The sequence below is a fragment of the Aulostomus chinensis genome, chromosome 18 (assembly GCF_037954235.1).
Source record: "Aulostomus chinensis isolate RoL2024-O1b breed Wild chromosome 18, RoL_Achi_v1.0, whole genome shotgun sequence".
Classification (NCBI taxonomy): domain Eukaryota; kingdom Metazoa; phylum Chordata; class Actinopteri; order Syngnathiformes; family Aulostomidae; genus Aulostomus; species Aulostomus chinensis.
Window position 1 is genome coordinate 9,079,053 of NC_141337.1, and position 21,386 is coordinate 9,100,438.

The 21,386-nt window shown below is 43.1% G+C and overlaps 1 protein-coding gene across 5 annotated transcripts in view; it reads right to left on the bottom strand.

Moving 5' to 3' along the window:
* The window catches only part of sdk2a (sidekick cell adhesion molecule 2a), an 86,552-nt gene that overhangs the window by 21,404 nt on the left and 43,762 nt on the right, over nt 1–21,386 (bottom strand). For all 5 annotated transcript variants that reach the window (XM_086184313.1, XM_086184314.1, XM_086184315.1 and 2 more), the window contains exons 2-16: nt 17,957–18,116; nt 16,379–16,485; nt 15,950–16,097; nt 13,357–13,490; nt 7,879–7,990; nt 7,301–7,491; nt 6,980–7,063; nt 6,569–6,763; nt 5,912–6,028; nt 5,509–5,676; nt 4,578–4,680; nt 3,667–3,843; nt 3,365–3,501; nt 2,084–2,231; nt 691–831 (exon numbers count right to left, since the gene is read on the bottom strand). In XM_086184313.1, coding sequence (XP_086040439.1) covers nt 691–831; nt 2,084–2,231; nt 3,365–3,501; nt 3,667–3,843; nt 4,578–4,680; nt 5,509–5,676; nt 5,912–6,028; nt 6,569–6,763; nt 6,980–7,063; nt 7,301–7,491; nt 7,879–7,990; nt 13,357–13,490; nt 15,950–16,097; nt 16,379–16,485; nt 17,957–18,116 — 2,122 coding nt within the window. The remainder of the gene's footprint in view (nt 1–690; nt 832–2,083; nt 2,232–3,364; nt 3,502–3,666; nt 3,844–4,577; nt 4,681–5,508; nt 5,677–5,911; nt 6,029–6,568; nt 6,764–6,979; nt 7,064–7,300; nt 7,492–7,878; nt 7,991–13,356; nt 13,491–15,949; nt 16,098–16,378; nt 16,486–17,956; nt 18,117–21,386) is intronic.

The following is a 21,386-nucleotide window of genomic DNA, read 5'->3' on the forward strand; positions in this document are numbered from 1 at the left end:
TGTTCCTGCCCAGCTGGCACCAAACATCAATTTAATGTCAAATCATAGCCTAAAATGAAAATAGTGTTGATGTGAAATATCAAACGTTTGTCTGACTTCAAATTCACACATTAAAAGCTGAAACTTTTTTTTATTTTTGCTCTTCTAGAGATAATGTTCTTTAACCAAATCCTGCAATTTGAATTTTTGTCACTTTTCATTCCAACTTTAATTCAAACAAATATCAATGCATTAATAGGTAGCACGGTGGTGCAGTGGTTAGCACTGTCACCTCACAGCAAGAAGGTTCCGGGTTCGAGCCTCAGCTCGAGCACGGGATCTTTCTGTGTGGAGTCTGCATGTTCTCCCTGTTCCTGTGTGGGTTCTCTCTGGTACTCCAGCTTCCTCCCACAGTCCAAAGACATCAAGAGGGGACGAGGCTGATTGATGCTCTAAATTGACCGTAGGTGTGACTGTGAGTGTGAATGGTTGTCTGTCTCTATGTGTTGGCCCTGCGATGGACTGGCGACCCCTTCAGGGTGAACCTTGCCTCTCTCCTGAAGGCTGCTGGGATAGGCTCCACCCCCCGTGACCCTTAACAGGATAAGTGGTAGAAGACGGATGGATGGATCAATGCATTAATGACACAGGTGGACAGCTGTGTGCCCGCTGAGTAGGAAGAAATCAGGCAGGTTTCCGTTGTCTTCTCACCTGATGATATAGCCCTGTAGTGGCCCATTCTGATGGCTCTCAGGGGGGGGCTGCCATTGGATCATGATGGACTGATTGGTACGTCCACTTGCAATGACTGTCTGAGGGGGAGCACTGGGAGGCTCTTCAGGGAGAGAAAGTCTGCGCAGTTATGAAAGAAAGAAAAAAAAGAGGTGAGAGGACAGGCACATAAAGTGAGGCCATGCATTAATTATCAACAGTTTCTGCATTTTTCTATCCCATTTCATCATAGACATCAAAAAATGATACTAAAGCTAGTTTTTGTATTCTTTAGATCACCAAAATCATGTTGCGTCTTTGTCCAAAAAAAAAAAAAATCTCTGTAATACTGTCCACAGAGGGACATCTTGCATCTGTATGACAAGCATCAAAGACGCCTGGGCGAAAATGGAGCAACATGAGAGAGAGAGAGAGAGAGAGAGAGAGAGAGAGAGAGAGAGAGAGAGAGAGAGAGATGGGGCAAGTGAGAGAAAGATATAAAAGAACACGAAAGAGAGATCCAGGCAGACTTTTCCCTTAAGACAATTTAAGATGACATCTTGATTTCTTCCCAGTGCACCGAAGCACTGCTCTGGAGGAGATAAAGCAGAGTGTTTAGGATCAAAGAGGTGTGCCACGGAGATGCCTCAGAAAAGCCCTGCACTCTCACCGACGCTCAGCCACCCTCCTGTGGTGTGTTCTTGTCTGGGCACAATCACGCAGGAATTCAGCTCTGAATTGTTTTGTGAAAAAGGGGTGTGTGTGTGTGTGTGCGTGTGTGTGAATGTTTGTGCGCGTGCATGTGATGCGTAGTGATGGCTTTCAGTTTGAGGGAGTTCCTTACTGCAGGTGTAAAAGCAGCAAATGGATTGTGTTGATGTGGACAAGCTCAGACAGTGGGAAGCGTAAGGTAAATAGCGGTGTTCTAATAGTGTGTGTGTGTGTGCGTGCGTGTATGCGTGCGTGTGTTCGTGTGTATACATCAATGTGTGGTGGGTGTTCCTGCGTGGTCTTGATAGTCAAGAGAATTCACTCGAGATTTGAGTCTGTGTGAAGCTCTGCCTCTTTCAAGCTTCTACGTATTTTACTCAGGAAGCACGGCGAGTTAATAGGAGGGAGAGAGATGAAGCTGGGTCAGCGCTCCCATCAAGTCTTCACAAAGCGCAATTTCAGCTCATTCACAGCTTTATCTTGAAAAGGCCCATCCCGAAGCCAGCTCATCTCTCTCTTATTCCCACTGGAGTGAAGACCTAAAAGTGGACTTACAGGAAATAATCACTGTATTTTCTACTCAGCTGCAAAAGACAAGGGAGAAAAGAAAGGTGCAGGAATGTGACAGCCTTCAAAATGCAATGCCGTCTGTTTAGTAAATGCACAACAGCTAAGTACCCACCGGTCAGTCTCTTTGCTGAACTGGCCTCTGCCTACGTCGTTGACTGCACACAGGCGGAACTGATAGGAACGTGCAGGGATGAGGCCACCGACGGTAACCCCGGTTGACTCTGGTTCGATGTTGGCTAGCAGCACTGTCCAAGGAGCGTCTGAGATAAACACAAACAGTCAATGACCTTGTGAGAACATGAAAATATATAATTATTCCCGACTATTATTGTTCAGTTCATTTTCAGTAATAACATTGCAACTTCTGATGAATAGCAACTGATTTATTTTGTGTACACTCCAACTTCCCAAAAAAAAAAGAAAAAAATTCAGAGTGAAATTCAATTATCCCAAAAAAAAAAAAACCATCTCCCATCTGCATCCTCAGATTAATTTTCCTCTTAATGAGTTGTCATCTTTCTCAGTTAGCCAGAGCTTGGATGAGCAATGGCTGAACGATTTGCTCTCCATGGGTGGAAGCATTTGATTTTATCAAACAACAGGAAGATAAGAACATTGGACATGGACACAGTTTGGTTCCCTCGATCATTCTCAATCAAGTGCACAGGTTAGGCTATTTAGTAACATTGATTTCAGGAGGTAAGAGAGTATGCAAATGCTTATATTAATCCATGTTTCAAGCAGTGGATATTTACTCGAGTACTCCTTCTGAGTACATTTTTATGAGTATTTAAGCTTGTCATTACTTTTAAACGTGAAGTTTTTGAAGTCGGCTGCTGATTTAAATTTTTTTTTTTTTTTTAAATGTGATGGATCACAAGCTGTGGAAAAAGAAGAAAACAATCAAAGTCCCTTCTGTCAAATTAGTTTGTTTTAAAAACAGAAACATTCCGGTGTGAAACAGCACATCTTAGGCACATCCACTTTCAAAGGTAGTGATTACAGCAACGGCAGAAAATTACAACGATTCCGAACCCGAGCACCTGCGGCTATATCTCAGTCAGTGAAAAAAGGATTCATTTCATTTCAAATTTTTACTGTTTCCTGTGAACAAAGTACATCCAAGCAGAAAAAGCACATTCGAGATCTGTAAATATATTATGAAATATGATACGGCAATGCAATGATATTATAAAGGAACCGCTATAAATAATCCGGGAAGTATTTTAAAAGTAAGTCAGATTGCTAAGATTACCTGTACTCTTACTCAAGTACTAGAAGTTTGTTTACTTCGTCCACCACTGTGAGCTTCCATAAAGTAACAGTAGCAAAGACAACAAATAAACGTTTTTGAAGCTATATGTCCTCCAAATGGTGACACCGAAGCACTCACTGTTCTCTGACACCTCCAGGATGTAGCGGATCAGGGGGCTGTTGCCGTCAAAGGCCTGGGCCCATGTGAGGTTGATGGCTCTTTTCTCTGTTGTGCTCAGAACTGCTATTGGATTTTCTGGCGCATGGGGAAGTTGCCTGGGTGTGCATATGCCAGGAACAAGATAATAAAAACAAATTGAATTAGACAACACTGAGAGTCTCCTATTGATAAACCGCAAACATCCATCCATCATGGCCTTATCAGACAGAAATAAGAGCTCAATATGATGGGGGAGGGGAATGTGAGGCAAATATTCAGACCTGACTCGAAGGTGGGCACTGTGGGAATCATTGCCACCCACTGAGGTCACCCTGCAGGTGTATGTTCCGATGTCACCTGACCACGTCTGGGAGATGTGAAGGGTCCCGTCGGGATCCAGGCGCAGTCGGGGTGATGTGTTCACGTCAATCACAGCGCCGGTCTTCTCCCACAAGTACCTGAGGATATGTTCACACGGCACATACATAGCACTTTAACACTCTGTATGTGAGGGTTGTGACAGTAAATCCGTACCCTTTGTGTCCGCATTGACATCGATGAAAAGCCTCGTGATGGCAAAGGGATTTGAATCTGAAAACCATGTTTCAGTGTCACACATACTCTACTAAATCTCTCCTTTATGAGATTCTCTTCCTGTCACACACCCAACTGCACATATGTACACACCCCCTACCCCCATCATGCACACTCTAGGAGCTCCGGTGATTAATTGCGACTGTTTGGGCTCTCCAGTTAATCTCCTCTGTGTTGCGTTTAATTAAAAGCACTGTCTGAAGTTATTACTCTGTTTAGATATTGCGCTGTATACCCTGCGATCTGATCAATGCTGCGAGGCCCACAGGTGACAGGCACTCCAATCACTGGGCTCCATAGACATCACTTCCCTCCCAGTGAGGCAGATGCAGTACGCACACTCTATCAGGCTCAAGACTGTCAATCTGACACTAAGAGTTTCAAAATTTTCCCATAGGAGGTCGTCTAAGGGGGGATAAACATTAAGAGATGGTGCAGATTTCACAAACTCATTAAGTGAAGCGCTGATAACTAAGCTTGTTTTCTAGACCGCATCGGGAAGTTGTTACAAAAAGTTCTGTGATGGATGAAACGGGACTAAATGTTTTAAACAAAACAAATAAAGAACGAAAATTTTTATTTGCAACGCAATCATTACCTGACAGTAACACTGGGGTCATGAGTCACACCGCAAGTCATAACAGCCTTGGTCCCTTTGATGACACTCTGGTCTTGTGGTGGTTTAGTTATGCGCGTCCGTGCTGCAAACACACACAGGTTGTTATTCAGGGACTGTGTTTGAACAGCAGATTGAACTGAGCTTACTGGTCTCAGATTTCACTCGATGTCCGTCTGAAACATGGTGAATCATACTTTATTTCAGATGGGATTTTTTTTTTTTTTTTTGCAAAGCTCTCAAGGACTAGTCGTAGAAATCTGTCCACAGAAAATAAGTATACGGATGAGTCATTAGACAGACAGGGAGAACATTAGACATTGGGAGAACATTTTTTGATAATGACCTGCAGGAGCAAGGTACTGATATTTCCAATGAAATTAACTCATGAGTTGTCAAAATGCTGTTTCTCTACCAGATGTTGGCGGATGCTAATAACAATCTCTGAACTTATCGGCTATGTTTGACAACTTAGCCTCTGGGAACAAGGACCAGTATTTCGGTGTTTCTGATGTAGCCAGCAGCTATCCGGTCTCCCTCTTTCCATCCAACTTGAGATGAAAGATGAAGAATATGAGCAGATTGTTTTAGTAGTTTCCACTCAGTTAACAGTTTAAAACCACTAGAAGCTTGCTGAATCGTCAGGCAACAGCCATTTTTCCAATCTGGCATTTCAGATAATGGGTTCTGTATCTTTTGCACTCCACACAGACTGTTTACGTGGACACAACCGAGGCCTGCTCAAACGTGATTGGTCAGAGCAACTCAAACATAAAACCAGAAGATTCCCTGTCAGGATGTTTTCTCCCTTATCTTCAGATTCTGTATTTATATGCAGAATCGGTTTATTTATTGGAAATATGCAAACAACATGAATGATGTATCTTGTGTATTCCATCTCTGTGATGCTTACCCCAGACCACTAGGTCAGCTGAAGCTTCGTCAATACCTCTGGAGTTGCTGGCCATGCAGGTGTAGGTACCAGCATCAGACAAGTGGGAGGGACTGATTAGCAGGCTGCCCGACTCTAGCAGGGTGAACCTGGGCAGCTGGACCGAGCCACTGGCCAAGACGCGTTCACCTGCAGGGTGGACGTGATGGATGGCGGGAGATGTATAACGAAGGGAGGTATATTAGTATATTGGAGAAATGTCAGCAAAAACAAATGAGAGGAAAAACAGCCCCCCTAAAAAAAAAGTTTGTTCAAAGAAAATGCATATTCTCAATCTTTTCCATTGTTTAACTGACAGATCCAAATGGCAGCACAATGTGCCCCCCACCCCTTCCTCACATGCTCATGCTGTTAGCCCACGCACCTTTCTGCCAGGTGATAGCTGGCCTTGGGGCTCCGGAGGTCTCACAGTGCAGGATGACTGACATGCCGTCAATCACTGCGCTGTCAGTGGGGCCAGCGGTAATGTTGGGAGCGATACCTGAGAGGGGTGGGGTCAGCCGTGCATGTACACAAACACACACACGCACACACAAACATACACAAACGCACACATGCACACGCACACAAACACACACAAAATTTAGGTAAAACCGAGGTGATAATGACAGACATAAACAGATTTCTGCTTAATAAAGCAGATGGCAGCTGTGAGCTCAATAGACTTGACAAAAGGGGCGGCTGTCAGGTCTCATTCTGCGGGACAGCTTTGAGACATTGACAAGGCGACGCCATCTCTCTGCCTCTCCTGCACATTCTCTGGCACAAAAATAGCCAATAATTGCCCGAGCATCCAAGGTGACAAATCTGTCATTGTGAAAAAGATATATAGATAGATGGGTGTAGGAGGCAAGACAAAGAGGGAGAAAAGAGGATTAGAAACAAAAACAGAGGGGAGGATTTAAGTATAAAAAGGGAGGGAGGGTACAGAGAGAGAGAGAGAGAGAGAGAGAGAGAGAGAGACAGGATATGAGCAGAATTAAGCAGTAGATAGCTTTGAAAACATTTCAAGGGGGCATACTCGTAACGGCTAAGTAGGTGTTGGTCTGGATCTCCCCGGCGCGATTGCGAGCGAAGCACTGAAACATCCCCGTGTCATCTGGTAGAAGACCGTTAATCTGCAGACTGCCTCCGACCAAAACCCTGTACCTGGGGATCTTCACAGGGCTGATGGGCAGAGCATCTTTATACCACACTATGTCAGGCTGTGGTGTGCCTGCAGACAACAGAGAGGATGTTTTTTTTTTTTTACCCTATGTCACTGTGACCCTATTCTTTTTAGTCATTGTCCTGCTTTCTTGTTCTTCTACATGAGGAACAACACACACACACAAAGACACACACACACACACACACACACACACACACACACACACACACACACACACACACACACACACACACACACACACGGATACAACCCACCACTAACCTCGTGCCTGACAAGGGATATCCACCACCTTTTCCATCTCTGCAGTGATGTGACTCGGTGGCTCTTTTACAAATAGAGGATACTCTGGAGCAAAAAAACCCCAAACAAAACTCATTTAAAAACAACTCACAAACCATCTGCACTTTTTTTCTCCAACCTTCTCGTTTGAACTACCAGTCAAATAGTGAAATATGTAAAAGCAACACAATGTTCTTTCAACACGGGAGTTGCTGCTCTAATGATACTGATGCAATATTTGGATAACATGTAGATAATTTAAGCTTAGTTGCTTTCCATGAGTTTTAAACGTAAGGTATTTACCAAGAACATGCAGATAGGCCCCGGCAGCGACTGACGGGACGCTGCTACTGCGGAGTGTTGCCTCGCACTCATAGTAGCCGCTATCACTGACCGCAGGCAAACTGATGACCAATCTACGACCAAAATCTCGGATTCCTGTATTGACCACCACTCCGTCTTTCCTCCAAGTAATACTCATTTTGACAAGTGGTCTGGAGGAGAAAAAGATGAAAAGGGAGAAAAAGAGAACAAGAGACAGGGAGCGTGGTTTTTAATACAAATTCATATTCTGTTTCAAGGTTACGGAGCGTTGAGGGAGCAATGGGATACATCTGTCATTCTGATTAAGTCTTTGAATTGGAGATAATAGTCAGAACTCAGGACTGGGACTGCGTGAGATAGGGAGTGAAGCCTTGAATCAAAGGGAAGAATGGAAGAAAGGTACAAAATAAGAGATGTACAAAACACTTTTCTATCATGTTCAAACAAAAGATTTGCAGATTCATTTAAATAACAAAATATTAGATAGCGGAGATGAGAGGAAATGGAAGAGCTTTGATAATACGTGCATGTGTGTGTGTTTTCATGTGTCTTTTTACCTCGCGTTGGCAACACACTCCATGATGGCCTCGTTTCTCCCAACAGTTACGCTGGTGTTCTTAGGGGGAACAATGATAGAGGGGGCGATGGGGTCTGCAGGTCCTCCCACATCTATCAAACACAGAAACACACAGGTAGATTGAAAACGGTGAAAATCTATAAGCTATATGCAGACCTCAGATTAGGCCTGGTGCATCTGCCTGATGCGACCCGCTGAGCATGACTAGATACTTACATGGAGACTGACAATCTGTCACCATCCCCAGCAGCTATTCAGCACGCTATCAACCAACTATTAACACCCCTGTCCTTACTTTTGGAACCTTTTTCTAGAGCACACAGCGTTTCCCCAATACGGTGTTAGCCCAGGTGTTAGAAGCCATTATGTAGCATAATTGAGACAAACACAAAAGGCGATTAAATGCAGCACCATCACTCACAGGTTTCACAGAGCCTCCAGCCAACCATCGATTCACTGCCCTCAATCAGTGATCTCTCTCTGAATCTGATCTCATTTTCTTCCACCTCCCCTGAGTATTGCTCTCGATGTGTTGGAGTGATTTTACGTGTGCATTTACGGTGAGTTGCACGTGTGTGCATGTGTGTTTGCGGGTAACTACAATCATTTATAAAGTTTAGTGCAGGGCTGCCTTGGGTTAATAGGGTCTATAAGCAGGTTTTTGTTATTATTATTATTTTTCTGTACCACTTCAATGCGAGTCAACCCCTTACAGGGCCTATTTTTGTAGAATCTCAGTAGTGTAATGACAAAATTTCCTCTACAAAGACAACCTGAATGAAGAAGCAGCCCTTTGCTTGTTTTATTTATAGTAAGTGAGCTTTTAAAGTCAAGCTGGAAGGGCATTTTTGGAGGGTCTAGCTGCTGTATTTTGACATATTTACGATTGAAACAGGATAAAAAGCTGGAAAGTAAGAGGAAGTAGCGGAAATTAGAAAGGTGAAAAGCAGGCATATCCAAAGCCTAGCATAACACTGACATCAAGAAGACCAACAAATCCAATCTTGTGTTCCATGTAGTCCCAGAACCCATCAGTCCGGTAAAAAAAATGGGTTTGAGGAAGCAAAAAGTCCAATCTCAGAACCCAGGTACCTCTGATGACTTAGCCTCTGAGAACAAGTGCCAGTGTTTCAGGGTTCTGTTGCTAGCCTAGCACACAGGTTTACTCACATGCTGCTAAAAGATGCAGACTGAAGTGGATGTTGTGATATTATGGGTTGAAACAATTTGATATATGCTGATGTAAACATTTGTCAAATTTGGTTTAACAGCACATTGTTGAACAATGTAACCAGAGGTGTGAGCTTTTTCCCCCTTTTCATTTCAGCTTTTCATTCTTCAAGACAACTGCAGTATTGTCATTTTGTCAGTTTATTATACAAGCCACATGGAACAAGTTTGTATTTACACAACCCTTCTTTCTTCCTTTCTTCTTCTCTTTTATAATAAAATGCAAAAGGTAAGGTTTACATTTTCGAATCAGTATTTAGAAACATGGCGAAGAGTGACGCAAAATAATTCAAGTACACACTGATAACTACAATCGCTTAGTTTAAAAAAGAAATGATCTGCTGTTCATGATGTTTTCTCCAGACTTTTCACGCGCAGGCTGCCACTGACATTTGTAATTTAATATATTTCTTTCAGACTAAAATCATAGTGACAGCCTTGAGACACGGCATTTGATAATTGTGGACAAAAAGTGGATTTAGAGGCCTTTGTCAACTATGTTGCAGGAGAACTACAGGATGGTCCAAACAACTCAGCCTGGAGAGAGAACAGTGTTATCTGTCCTTTTCAGGATTTGAAAATATTTTGAGGATGATTCATGGATTGATTGTTCAGTAAGTAGACGTGTTTTGTACCACCCTTGCACAATGAATGGTTTACAGTAACAATACTTTTTCAACATCCCGGTTAATCATTTCTAAAGGTAAAAAAGGAAGAAAAAAATTACCTTTGTTATCACTGTTGTCAAAAAATTGACAAAATTAAACAGCTTGCAATGATTTTCCAGGTCAAATGAAATCCTTGAAAAATACTGTACGAGGTAAAAGTTATTGGCTAAAATTTAAGGTTCGAGTAAAAGCCCGATCGATGTAGGTTTGTGTTGCCTAATTAACGGATGAAATTATGTGGAAAGTTTCATTGGAGGCGCTTGCGTGGTTGCTGACAGTTATTTGGATACAGAAAAAGGAGGTAGAGGTAATTGATGGAGAGAGGAAGAAGAATTGTACCATCGATATTCCTCCAAGCAGAGTAAAAGCTGGAGAGTAGCCAAAGTGGTTACCAAGGTCACTAACTACAGTGGTATATTTCCTGATTTCTAAGAGAGCAAATGAACTGAGGACTTAGTCAGTTGTCAATTGCCAGTGCAACCACGATGAACCTCTTGAAAACTGTAATGATCCCCATTCTTATGTTTTCATTTATGTACAAGTGGCTTAGGTTGATATTACAAATTTTTTTAAACTTAAAAAAAATAAACTGGTTTGTGAAATTAAGTTTAAAAAAGATCTGTTTGCCGCTGATGCCCCGAAAACTGTGAATCCATTTGACTCGACTAGAACTCATTTTATTTTCTGGGAGACATGATTGGTTCCTTGGCAGACAGTAATTAATGTATTGCGGTTCATAAATTCTCAGCGTTGAGAATACCTCAAGTGTGTAATCTTCTTATTAAATGGGAAAAGTAAACAACGTGGTGACCTGCATAGCAAATTCTTACTATTAATGTCACCTTATTGTTTGGATTTGTCTGCCCAAAGAGAATGGTATAACCCAAGCTATCTGTGATGTATTTCACACTATGATAGAATAAAGAAAACAATACGTATGCCCCCTTCAAGTGGTTCCTATTGTCACTTTTGCTTTTTTACTCACAGACTCAGCTCTGACTCATTTGTATGCTCCCTTTGGAAAAAGACATTCTCCCTCAACGGCATATTTTTATTCCTTTTCTCCACAGAATTGCTCAAATGAACAAATGCAGCAGTAAAAACCTTATTGACTTTCAGATGGATATACGGTTGCGTGATCTGCAAGGTCAGGTCCACTGATATTCAGTGATATCTGATCCCCACAGACTGCTGTGTCATGCGTACTGAGCACTGAATTACAAACACAGTATTAACATGCTGACCAAATAAACCCGTGCTATGGTAAAACAAAACTGAACCTCCGCATGTGATTCAAGGACCCCCGTCTGATAAAATCATGGGAAATCAGATCACCTCACTCACTTTATGCTTTTTAATACTCAGTCAGAGTCAGAAAAAGAACGTGTGTTATTCTTAAAGATGACAGTTAGTAACAAGAGGGCAGGAAGGAGTCCAGCTCTGCTGTGACCATGCTTGGCTGAACAAGGCTAAACTTGAACACGAAGTGAGGCCACCTGTCTTTTTTTATGTGTGTGTGTGTGTGTGTGCGTGTGTGTGTGTTTGTGCAGGTGTGTGTGTGTATGATTATTTATTCCCTGTTTTGCACAATGTCATTTTCATAAATCTGCCTTTTGAGGGCAGTGACTCAAAGTGAAGGTCTAATTTATGAGTCTGTACATCTCACCAGTCAGAGAGGTACAGTTGAAGCTCCACCTGAAACACGGTTATCATTTTTAGAAGAAACACAAAGCATTATATGAGAAGTGTTTTGTGTATTTGATCTCATGTTGAACAATTTCCTATTTAAAGCAAATTAAAAGCTCAGGAATCATGAATGGGCTGGGTATCAAACCATATTCTATATGTTGGTGGCTGGTATGCATCTGCAGATCATTCTGGCTGATGGTAACTATCAACAGAGCTCCGCCAGCTGAAGTCACGCAATCCCAGCATGCAACAGTCATGCCAGGCATACAATCCTAGCAACTAACCCCACTCTTCATCTACCGCATTTGTCAAAATTGCCCATGGTGGATTGCTGCTATGCACCAGGATGCAGACTAGTCAAGGACACACTAAGAGGCCAGTGTTTTATTCAATTCTGAAAGATCCTAACAGACGACAGAACTGAATTACTGCTCTAAAAAGAGGAACACAAGCAGAAAAAAACAACATGCTGGGAAACGACCTGCACTTCACATCAGGTACAAACTTAAACCTAACCTCAATACCTTACATTACACTGTCTCTTATGCAAACGTAACTAAGCTGAAAGGACACTGGGAGTAGGAAATGTAGACTGCAGATCTGGATTGCGGTCTCCTCCAAGGGTTTTAAAACTCATGAAAGCAATTCAGGGCATTTTAAGATTCAACATGAAGAAGTCTTGCCATTCATTTTTGCTTGGGCTTTTTCCTGCAAACATGGTGGAAACGAGTCACATGGCACCTGGAGCTCTACAAAGATTCATTTGAATATTTATTTGAGGAACATGCCAGAATGAAGGGTCCTCTCCATCTTTATTAATGTCCTGACCGAGAGACCCTTCTCTCCCTAGTTCAACCCTAGTTCTATTGATGTAGGCAAAGGTTTGGAGAAAAGTGTATTTGACTTTTGAGACAATTTGCTCCCACACCCCACCGCGAGCATTCGATGCAGCTAAGCTAACCGCCAGTCAGCCATCCGCTGGGGGTCTGGAGCTCAATAATGCACACAGAGAGGAACGAGGGGTACCTATCTGCTTGTCTGACACTGAAAAAAACATAGACATAAGAGTTTTTTCCCAAAAAAGTTTGCATGAAACTCTAAGAAGAGGTTTAAGAAGCGGTTGTTGATGCAAACGTTTCTCTTCATCATGTCTATCCTGTTGGAAGGAGGAAGACGCATCAAACAGGCAAGCAAGCTGTTGATCCTGGCGAGTCACTGTTATAATGTCTGACGTTGTAATGAGAATAAATGTTGGATGGCTGGTCTGCAGCAGCTGACCGCACTATGATCAGTCCTTGCGCGACGTATTCCCAGCTGTAAACACAATAGGCCTGCAAAGAATTTAATCTCACAAGATGAACACAGTATTTATCTGGAGCAACAAGTTCCAAATACACTCAGGCTTACCTGTCTGTCTGAAAGACTAAACAGAGGGTTAAAAAAAAAAGCTCCATAAGAACCAAATTGTGTTGAAGAACATTTCATGAATAAGGCCCTCTGTCACTGGAATCCAGTGCTTAGAGCCAGGGGTTAGAACAGGCAACAGAACAAGAGGACAAGTAATCCAGTGGAAGTCTGAATCTGATTATGTTCGCCGGAAAGGAGCAGTGCGGCGAGGACTGAGACGGGCATGACTGGGATGGGCATGCCAGTGGAGGGCGCTCTGTCTGTTTTTATTGTCTTTGGTTGAGCCACCTGTTGTGTGGCTGCTGCGTTCACTTTTTTAAAATTACATTTACATTTGCTAAAGCCTGCTGCAATCTACTGATGACAAACAATCTGCAAGTGAATTGTGTCTTCTGCTGAGTGGGCGAGGAAGCCTGTTGCTTAAATGTTTGTGTTTGTAGGTTTATGACTGCACGTGTACTTACTCTCCACTGTGAGTGTGACGGGTTGACTGGTTTTATTCTCCCCATTCTTGTCATTGACTGCCTGTGCATAGTAGCGTCCTGCATCAGGGGCCACCGTGGACAGGATGACCAGCGTGTTATCCAAGGTGATGGCACTGAGTGAACATAAATGAAAAACACTCAAATTAGCTAAGCATCCTGCTTCGACATACCCCTGACAGTCCAAGTTGAAGTCACACAGCCTCACGTGGTGTTAAATGTAGTTAAATGAAATAGATTTGACTCCTAATTAAAGAGGCATCCCCAGTCAACTTGTGTATACTCCACAATGTGTCCCCAAACACACCACACACATTAAAACCCAAGGAAAAGTACAAGCACGTGTACATCAACAGCCGTTATTTCTTGAAGGTGTGAAACTTCAGGTACTGCAGTAAGCTGGGCTTTTTCTGCTCTCCCACTCAAATCATTTAAATTGTGTGCTTTTGTTCAGTACTCAATAGCCAACTATAAATTCAACTCTACAGTAGTCCTGCCTAATTACAAATTGCTCCTTCTTGCTTGTGTTAATTTCACAGCTGTTTACACTCGAATTACATCTGCTTGCTAGCTTACTTAGCGGTTAGCTTAGCTCCTTTGTCTCCCTCTGCTCTCTAGTGAGATGCTGTCGGCCACACTTACCTGGAAGAAGGTGCTCAGTTGGCCATGTTTTGAAGTGGAAAAACATCTTTATAGTTCCTTAATTTGTCTCACAAACAACAGTTTTGTACAACACATTGAGGAAGACTAATTTTAGTGCAACTTGAGTCAGTGTGTGTGAATAGTGTGCAAAAATATTGAGAATATTTTGACACATATGTGACATGACTCAGTAGGGATGGTAAAGGTTGCGTTTAAGTGTTGCAAAAATAATATGGAAAGGTTGATGCGATTTTTGCTGGGGTCTGAACTAAACAAGCATGTCCCCTCATTCTGTAGATCTTTGGAGTCTGAGTGTCTCGTAACGAGACGCTATGCTTCATTTTAATTGTAAGTTGTGACATATTTTACTGTTAGCAACAATTACTGCTGCTACAATTTGGATATTGTGCTCAGACGTGCTACAGTTGTTGATAATATTGTGATTAATTGTTCAGCCCTAGTATATAGAAATTACTAATTGCTTAAAATGGCCACAACTAGGACAAGCAGATTAAGTCCCTAATTATACAGAAAAAACAAAAACAACAACCCAAAAACACTACACTACTGCAGCCTTTGAAACTAATTGATCTTGTCTGTATGGCTGCTCTGTGAAATGTTGTTCTCACTGAAAACGGATTTTTAAAAAAATTACAATAATTATGACATGCAGAGGAAAAAAAAACAGATGGGTATAGAAATGACATCTATCCTTGTAGCAACTAGTGTGGAAAATTCCAATCTATCCCTTTAAAATCTTGTTTGCGACTGTTGAACCCAACACTGAATGGCTGAATGCTGGTTAGGCTGATGGTCTCATGTGAGACGGGCCCATTAAATGAGAGCTGACGTTAAGCACACGGACAGATTAGGCGCTCCGTGTCTGCCAGCATCTGTCTGATGGGTGCAGGATAAACAGACACACTCCTGGACAATTAGGAGACGTGGCTCTCAGAGTCAACAAACACTTATACAGAAGCACAAACACTAATACACACACATGCCCGTGAATATCAATGTGGTCCAGCAACAAAGCGAGCATACGAGCAGTAAACGCTGAGCATTCAGCCAATGCCTCTTATTGTCACACGGCAAAGCTTCACCAGTTCTCCTCTGATAATAGTCGGCTGCACACTAACCAGCTCTCGAATTGGTTGAACATTCTTTGAAAAAGGTTTAGATTTTCCAACAGAATCTCAACTGAGTGAAGCCCTGCAGGCAGAGGATATATGCACCAATCTCCTCTTTTAAGAAGACTCATGGTAAAATTCCTCATGTCAGCTATGACATGGTAGCACTAGCTGCTAAATAATGGATGCAGAATGAAGAAGCACAACCCCCTACCTCTATTTGTCTGGATGGCAAAATTAATCTCAGGTGATTACCTTCACACTGACTCTTCAGGAAAAGTGCATAACTAAACAGGCTGAGCAACACACACTTGCACAACAGCCTGTACAGATTTATAGATCTCAGAAATTTGTACCACACAAACGCTCCAGCACACAAATCCACCCAGGGGTGAGCGCTGTCAGTCAAACATATCATCAATTGAGGCCTTTTGTCCAATTTTGTCTAATTGGTTCCCCTGCTGCCTGCTCTATCTCTACCCTTCAATCATTCCGCTTGCAAAGTCAATAGGGGCGATATAATAACCTGCTTTATCACCGAGAGGTGATTCAATGATGAACACAGAGCCTGCGCCAACATTCGTTCATCTACTATTCTGCTCAACTTCACTTGTACAGTTTGGGGGGGGATTGGAGAAACCTTTTAGAGTTCTCTGAAGTGAAAGATATTCCGCTTTCGCAGCTGAGTATTCACCGATGTCTCATATATAAGAAGACATGCTCAAACACAGAGAAACATGCGTAGCACGCATTCGCACTCTGCTCAAACCAATCAAACCTCGTTAACGTGAAGTTCGACTTACATACGGCTGCTGGAAGGAATCTTACGTCCATCTCTGAACCAGGTGATCTGCGGTTTGGGGAAGCTGTGTATCTGTGGTGCATAGATGAGAGCGCCCTCACCCTGGGATACAGTTTGAGACCTCTCAGCCTCCACAAAACCACTCATATCTAGGAGAAATGAAACGCAAGTAGAAGAGACAAGGACGTCAAGTAAAAAAAAAGTGAAAAAAATTATATTTAAGGAAAACATGTTGGAAAGGCATGCCAGCAGCAAAGGAGATAAAAAGAAATGTTATTATTACGACGTTAGGGTACCTTTTTTTCTAAAGCTAAGCTCCTTTAGCCAGAGTGACTCATCCACATACTGTGCATGACAAGCATTTCACAAAACAGTGTCCTCCCCTTTTTCTGTCATAACTGAGAATATATGGAAAGATACTTGCACTTACAAGCAACTTGCACTTCAGTACTACACTGCATTATGGCTCCCACTCGGTTCCTCACTATGCAGCGATAGTGGCCAGCATGTGATCGGTCCAGTGAGGGGATCAGGTACCTATCAGACACAACGCAAAGTTGCCATTAATCATCATCAACATGACAAACGGTGACATTTCGTCATCTTGCTGCTTTTATATCCTGCGCTCAATATGCTAAATTAATTGAGATGTTTCGCTGGGCTCCTGAAAAGAGATATTAAATGGCATTCTAACTAGAAATGAGACAAAAACATAGGGAAGTGTTGATGCTGATGTAGCACCAAACAAAGTAGCAAGTTATGCAGCGAAGGCAGCTTATTTTCTGACTAGCAGGAGTCAGTTGTTACATACAGTCAGTTGAATCTAATCATACAAGATGCAGCCATAGCTACATTTCTCCCCTGATGTGCATTCATGTTAAATGGTGTGTGTGAAATGCTAGATTGATAACCCCAGAGCAGAGTCCCTTTTTAATTGGTTTGCTATAGCCACTTAAGAGTGTCGAGTCCAGTTCTGCCGTGCTGCCCCTGCACTGCAATTCCGGGTGGGTTGGTGGTGGTGGGTTAAGGGGAGAGTGGGGTGGGAGGGAAAAAGGGGGAGGGGTGGGGGGCTCTGATTAAATGGATTCCAGTTCTCTTCTTTGATCAGGGCTGGTGAAGAATAACAAGCAGAGGGCTGGCCTGTGAGGCAGACCCAGAGACTAAGCCACGTGAGAGCACAGCCAAATGCTGAGCAAAGACAGGGAAAGAAGAAAACTGGGGGCGAGGGAGGGTGGGTGAGAGGGGGAGAGAGACAGACAGAGAAAGAGAGAGAGAGAGAGAGAGGTGTATGGGGAGGTAGCCCGTTTGATAGCAATCAGACAGTGCCACCTGAGAGTGCCTGTCCATGTCTTAGTCAGACTGTGTGTAGAGAGCAAAAAAAACAAGGCTAGAATTAGATAGAAACTGACTTTCAACGTGCTCTGCAATTGTGACCTGTGAACACACGTGCAGGCACGCCGGCACGCAAGGAGACGGCGTACACACAGAGGCCGTGTCAGCACGAGCAGAGGATTTCCACCCTGTTCTGTTGGAGCAAATTGTTCAACACTGTGTTTAGAGGCCGAGGATTGTAATAAGAAGAGGAACTCCATGGTCAGTGAAACAGCGTCTTACTGCTGACAGAGCAAAGTAGCCGGCCCACACTGATGAAAAAATATGCTTTGTATGATTTCTGTGACAGCGATGATGCTCTGAACAAACAAGCAAAGCAGAAAGATGAGTCGTCCGCTCCAACTCTGCAATACAGTTCCAGATACAAATCAGAATAAATTTGACAATCCCATGAACACAAGATGTTACGTCTTAAGGGAGACATGCAGTCAAATCAGTCCTGAATAAATCCATAGAAATGAGCCTGGAATATGAATAAAAATGAGCAATCGAGCTATTAGTTACAATTAAATGACGCTAAAATATCCAGATGTAGTGAGCTAATTATAGTTGATGATAATACATTTGAATAACGCAAAATGGAATCAGCTCTGGCAGGCAAGGTTGCATTCCTTACCTGTATTCCAAGGAGAAACGTGTGAGCTCAGTACCGTTGTAGATCCATTTGAATTCAAGGGGCCAGCTGCCCTCAGCCATACAGGTGAGGACCAGACGGTTCCCCTCCAGATGAACCTGAGTCTGAGGAGGCTCCATCTTAAAATAAGGTGGGACATCATCTAGAAAAAGGAGGGGGAAAACAAGGAGAAAACCAAAGAGAGAAGAGAGAAAAAAAAGAAAGAAATTGTGAGACGGGCTAGTTGGTAAAAAGGCAGTGATTCAGTAACCCCTGTGAGCAGACATACAATACAATTCTAGCAATTCACAGGAAATGAGGTCTCAGAACAGGCTATTTCCATTTTTCTTCTGCACTGATTGGGACCTTGAAGGTCAACAGAAAAGCCTGCCAAAAAAGCACGCAGAATAAGTTGTTACTGCAAATGCAGCTTACTCTTTTATTTCAAATTGAAATGTTCTGGCAAAGAAGTAAAGGAGCAATTTGTGCAGCAGAGGAAGTGTAAATGAACACTTCCATACCTCTAGATCAGTAAAAGAGGAAGGGGAAGACACAGAGGGAGGTGTTAAGAGAGAATGGAGGGCGGGAAGCAGATGGAGAAAAAGGAGGAGGTGGAGAAAAAAGAATGCAGGCACGTAAGAGGACGAGAGTGAGAAACAAGGACGCCATTGGGAATGGGGTGGCCGGGGCTGCTTTGAAAAACACAAAGTTTCCCAGCTAAAACCCCGTTTTCTGACAGGATGAGTTATGCTCTGTGCCCCCTGTTATTTATCTTTATAGTTCCCTAATGCAGCCAGATTATACAGGCCCATTCCACAACACTGCACAGTGCTGCTACAGAAAGCCTTTAAGGTGATACACAGGGTCCAGGGCTCAGCTCGGAGACAAAGCGCTTTCATTTCAGCTGATGAAAAAGGCACGATCGGACCTATTGATCTGTCTGCCTCACCAGCCACGGGCGACACTGAGCCGATTGTGTCGGTGTTTGTGGTGGGCTAATTAAAGTCTGTATTAATAGTTGCAGTAAGCCGCCGAGGCCCGAAGCACGCCCGGTTCTAGATCTACCGCACTAGCTGACTCATTGTCATGGCTGATTACTGGAGCCTCTCTCTTCCACTCCCTCCACGCCCATACGTGAGTTCACACCAGAGATTTATGGCAGAGGACGATATGGTGGAACTGGGTGAAATGTGAGGGCAGCTTTGCCGTGCGGGAGTCGGGATATGAAAAAAAATTGAACCAGCTTGAAACTGTAAATAAAAGAATGACTTTGCACCGCTGTGTCTCACACTAGCAGTCATGCAAGAACAGCGTACTTATACACAAACTCAGATACACGACAGACCTACAAAATTCCCTTCTGGCAGCTGTAGTCTTTCTATCACCCACAAACACACCACTCTTACAACCAGGGAAACAAACAGCAGCAATCTCATCAATTTCTGTTTCCAAAACCAGTCGGTTACATTTTCCTATTTGGTGAAAACAATACTTCACTACCTGGATAATCTGTTCTCTTTGCCATCCTTGCTTGAGCGTCTCCAAAACAATCACTCCCACCCCAGCAGACCCTTGAAAATGATCCCCCATCTGAGCCCACATACAAGAGCCATCCCTATTTTTGCCAGGCACTATCCACTGGAGGGTGGCTTTGCTGTAATTCCATCCACTAGTAAATGCATTTGCACTTGACACACATCCACGGGAGCACAAACACACATACACACACACACACACACACACGCACAATATATGCGTCACACAAGCAACATACAACTACTTCCAACTGGTTCAGGGGCTCAGTCCCTACATGCACTTAGCAATGAAGCTCAGTGAACAAGCCACCATTAGAGACCCACAAACCCAGACTGGAGCATTGATTGTCTGAGGCAAGGAATATGCATAACACTTTTCTTACGTGAAATTGTAGAACAGGGAATTGACTGCACTGTAATAATCATCGCTGCGGTTACCTGATAGAGTAAGTCTTGTGTTCATGGTTGCATGATTCAAATGACCCTTCCAGTTTGGTCTCAATTATGAATCCCTGAATGTACTTCTCATGACCAAATTCTTTTTTATAAGCCCACATTTTCAAGAACAAATTAAAGCAGCTGGGGTTGAGGAAAAAAATGTTCAACATGAGAGGAAAAGCAGAAACAACATCCCCTTTCTGTAGTAGAACGAATGTACTGTAGCACAAAGTAGATCCTCTAGACTCAGCGGGAACTTAAATGACCGATGACCGCAAAGTGTTCTCGCATCTGAGGGCAGGGCCAATTGCTTTGCACGTTGGGTTCTGGGACCTAATGAGTTTCCAACAGAGAACCTCGAGTCTGACCCTCATTCTCTCCTTCCTCTTCATCATGGTGCTTTTGATCCTCTGCTGGACTGAACTGAACTGCTGAGGTCAAACCAAACTGACACAGGTTTGTTTGTGTGCGTGGTAGATGTGGCGCATGTGGCACCAGTGGGAGTATGTGTGTATGTGTGTGTGTGTGTCATAACTGCAGGTAAATACAGTAAATCTTCCGTTTGTACAACTACATGTGAATACCTGTGTCTATTCTTTTAGTCAAGCGGCAAACTTCCAACTAACAAAGCTTTGTTATTCAGTGTCTGAGGAAATGTAAACGAGAATTGTTGCTGTTATCGTCAGCACTGATCTGATCTGTATTAAGTGTCAGGAGTGGTACTTGATTTAACGAAACCGATTGTTCCTACAATTATGCATGTTTACAGACAATTAGACTTGTAGATATATACACATAAGAGACCAGAAGGTCACTTAATTGACCAGAAAATGTGATTGGTTTCACAGTAAAAGAAGGAACTGTCACTTCCTCCATTCCATTGAGGAACAAAGGGACAGAAGCGGGTTTGGCAGGTGCATGATGTGTGCCGTAGGCTTCAGATCCAATTGGAAACCTAAAGGGAAGTCCTTCTGGAACTGGGAATTCCTGCAGCATTGATAAAAGCCAACTGAAGCAGCTCAGCAGATCTAAGGAGGACCAAAAACTGTCAAAGTAGGACCAGGAGGGCTTTGATGTGGCTGCTGTGTGGAACATTTCCCCCCCCAACAGTTAGGCTATACCACCACGGCCCATTCACCGCAGGTTAAAAAAAAAAAAAAAAAAGCACCTTATTCTAACCTGACAGCTGAGGTTGAATGGTGGCATGGCTCCAGCCAGGTCCCCTGCTGCATACACAGAATTTTAATGGCTGCGAGACAAAGACTACAACACCAGAGCAGCTTTATAAACCAAGACCCATTGTGTTCCCCATCGCTCCATGCTGGCATGCAATCACACGGACGGTGTTCACATTCGCCTTTTGTCTTGTATTCATGCCTCTTGCTTATTTTGTGCCTCGCCTCCTTACTCCAGCTCCACTCCAGCAGCGAGGAGCTCTTCCTGCCCTCTTTTTAATCCAC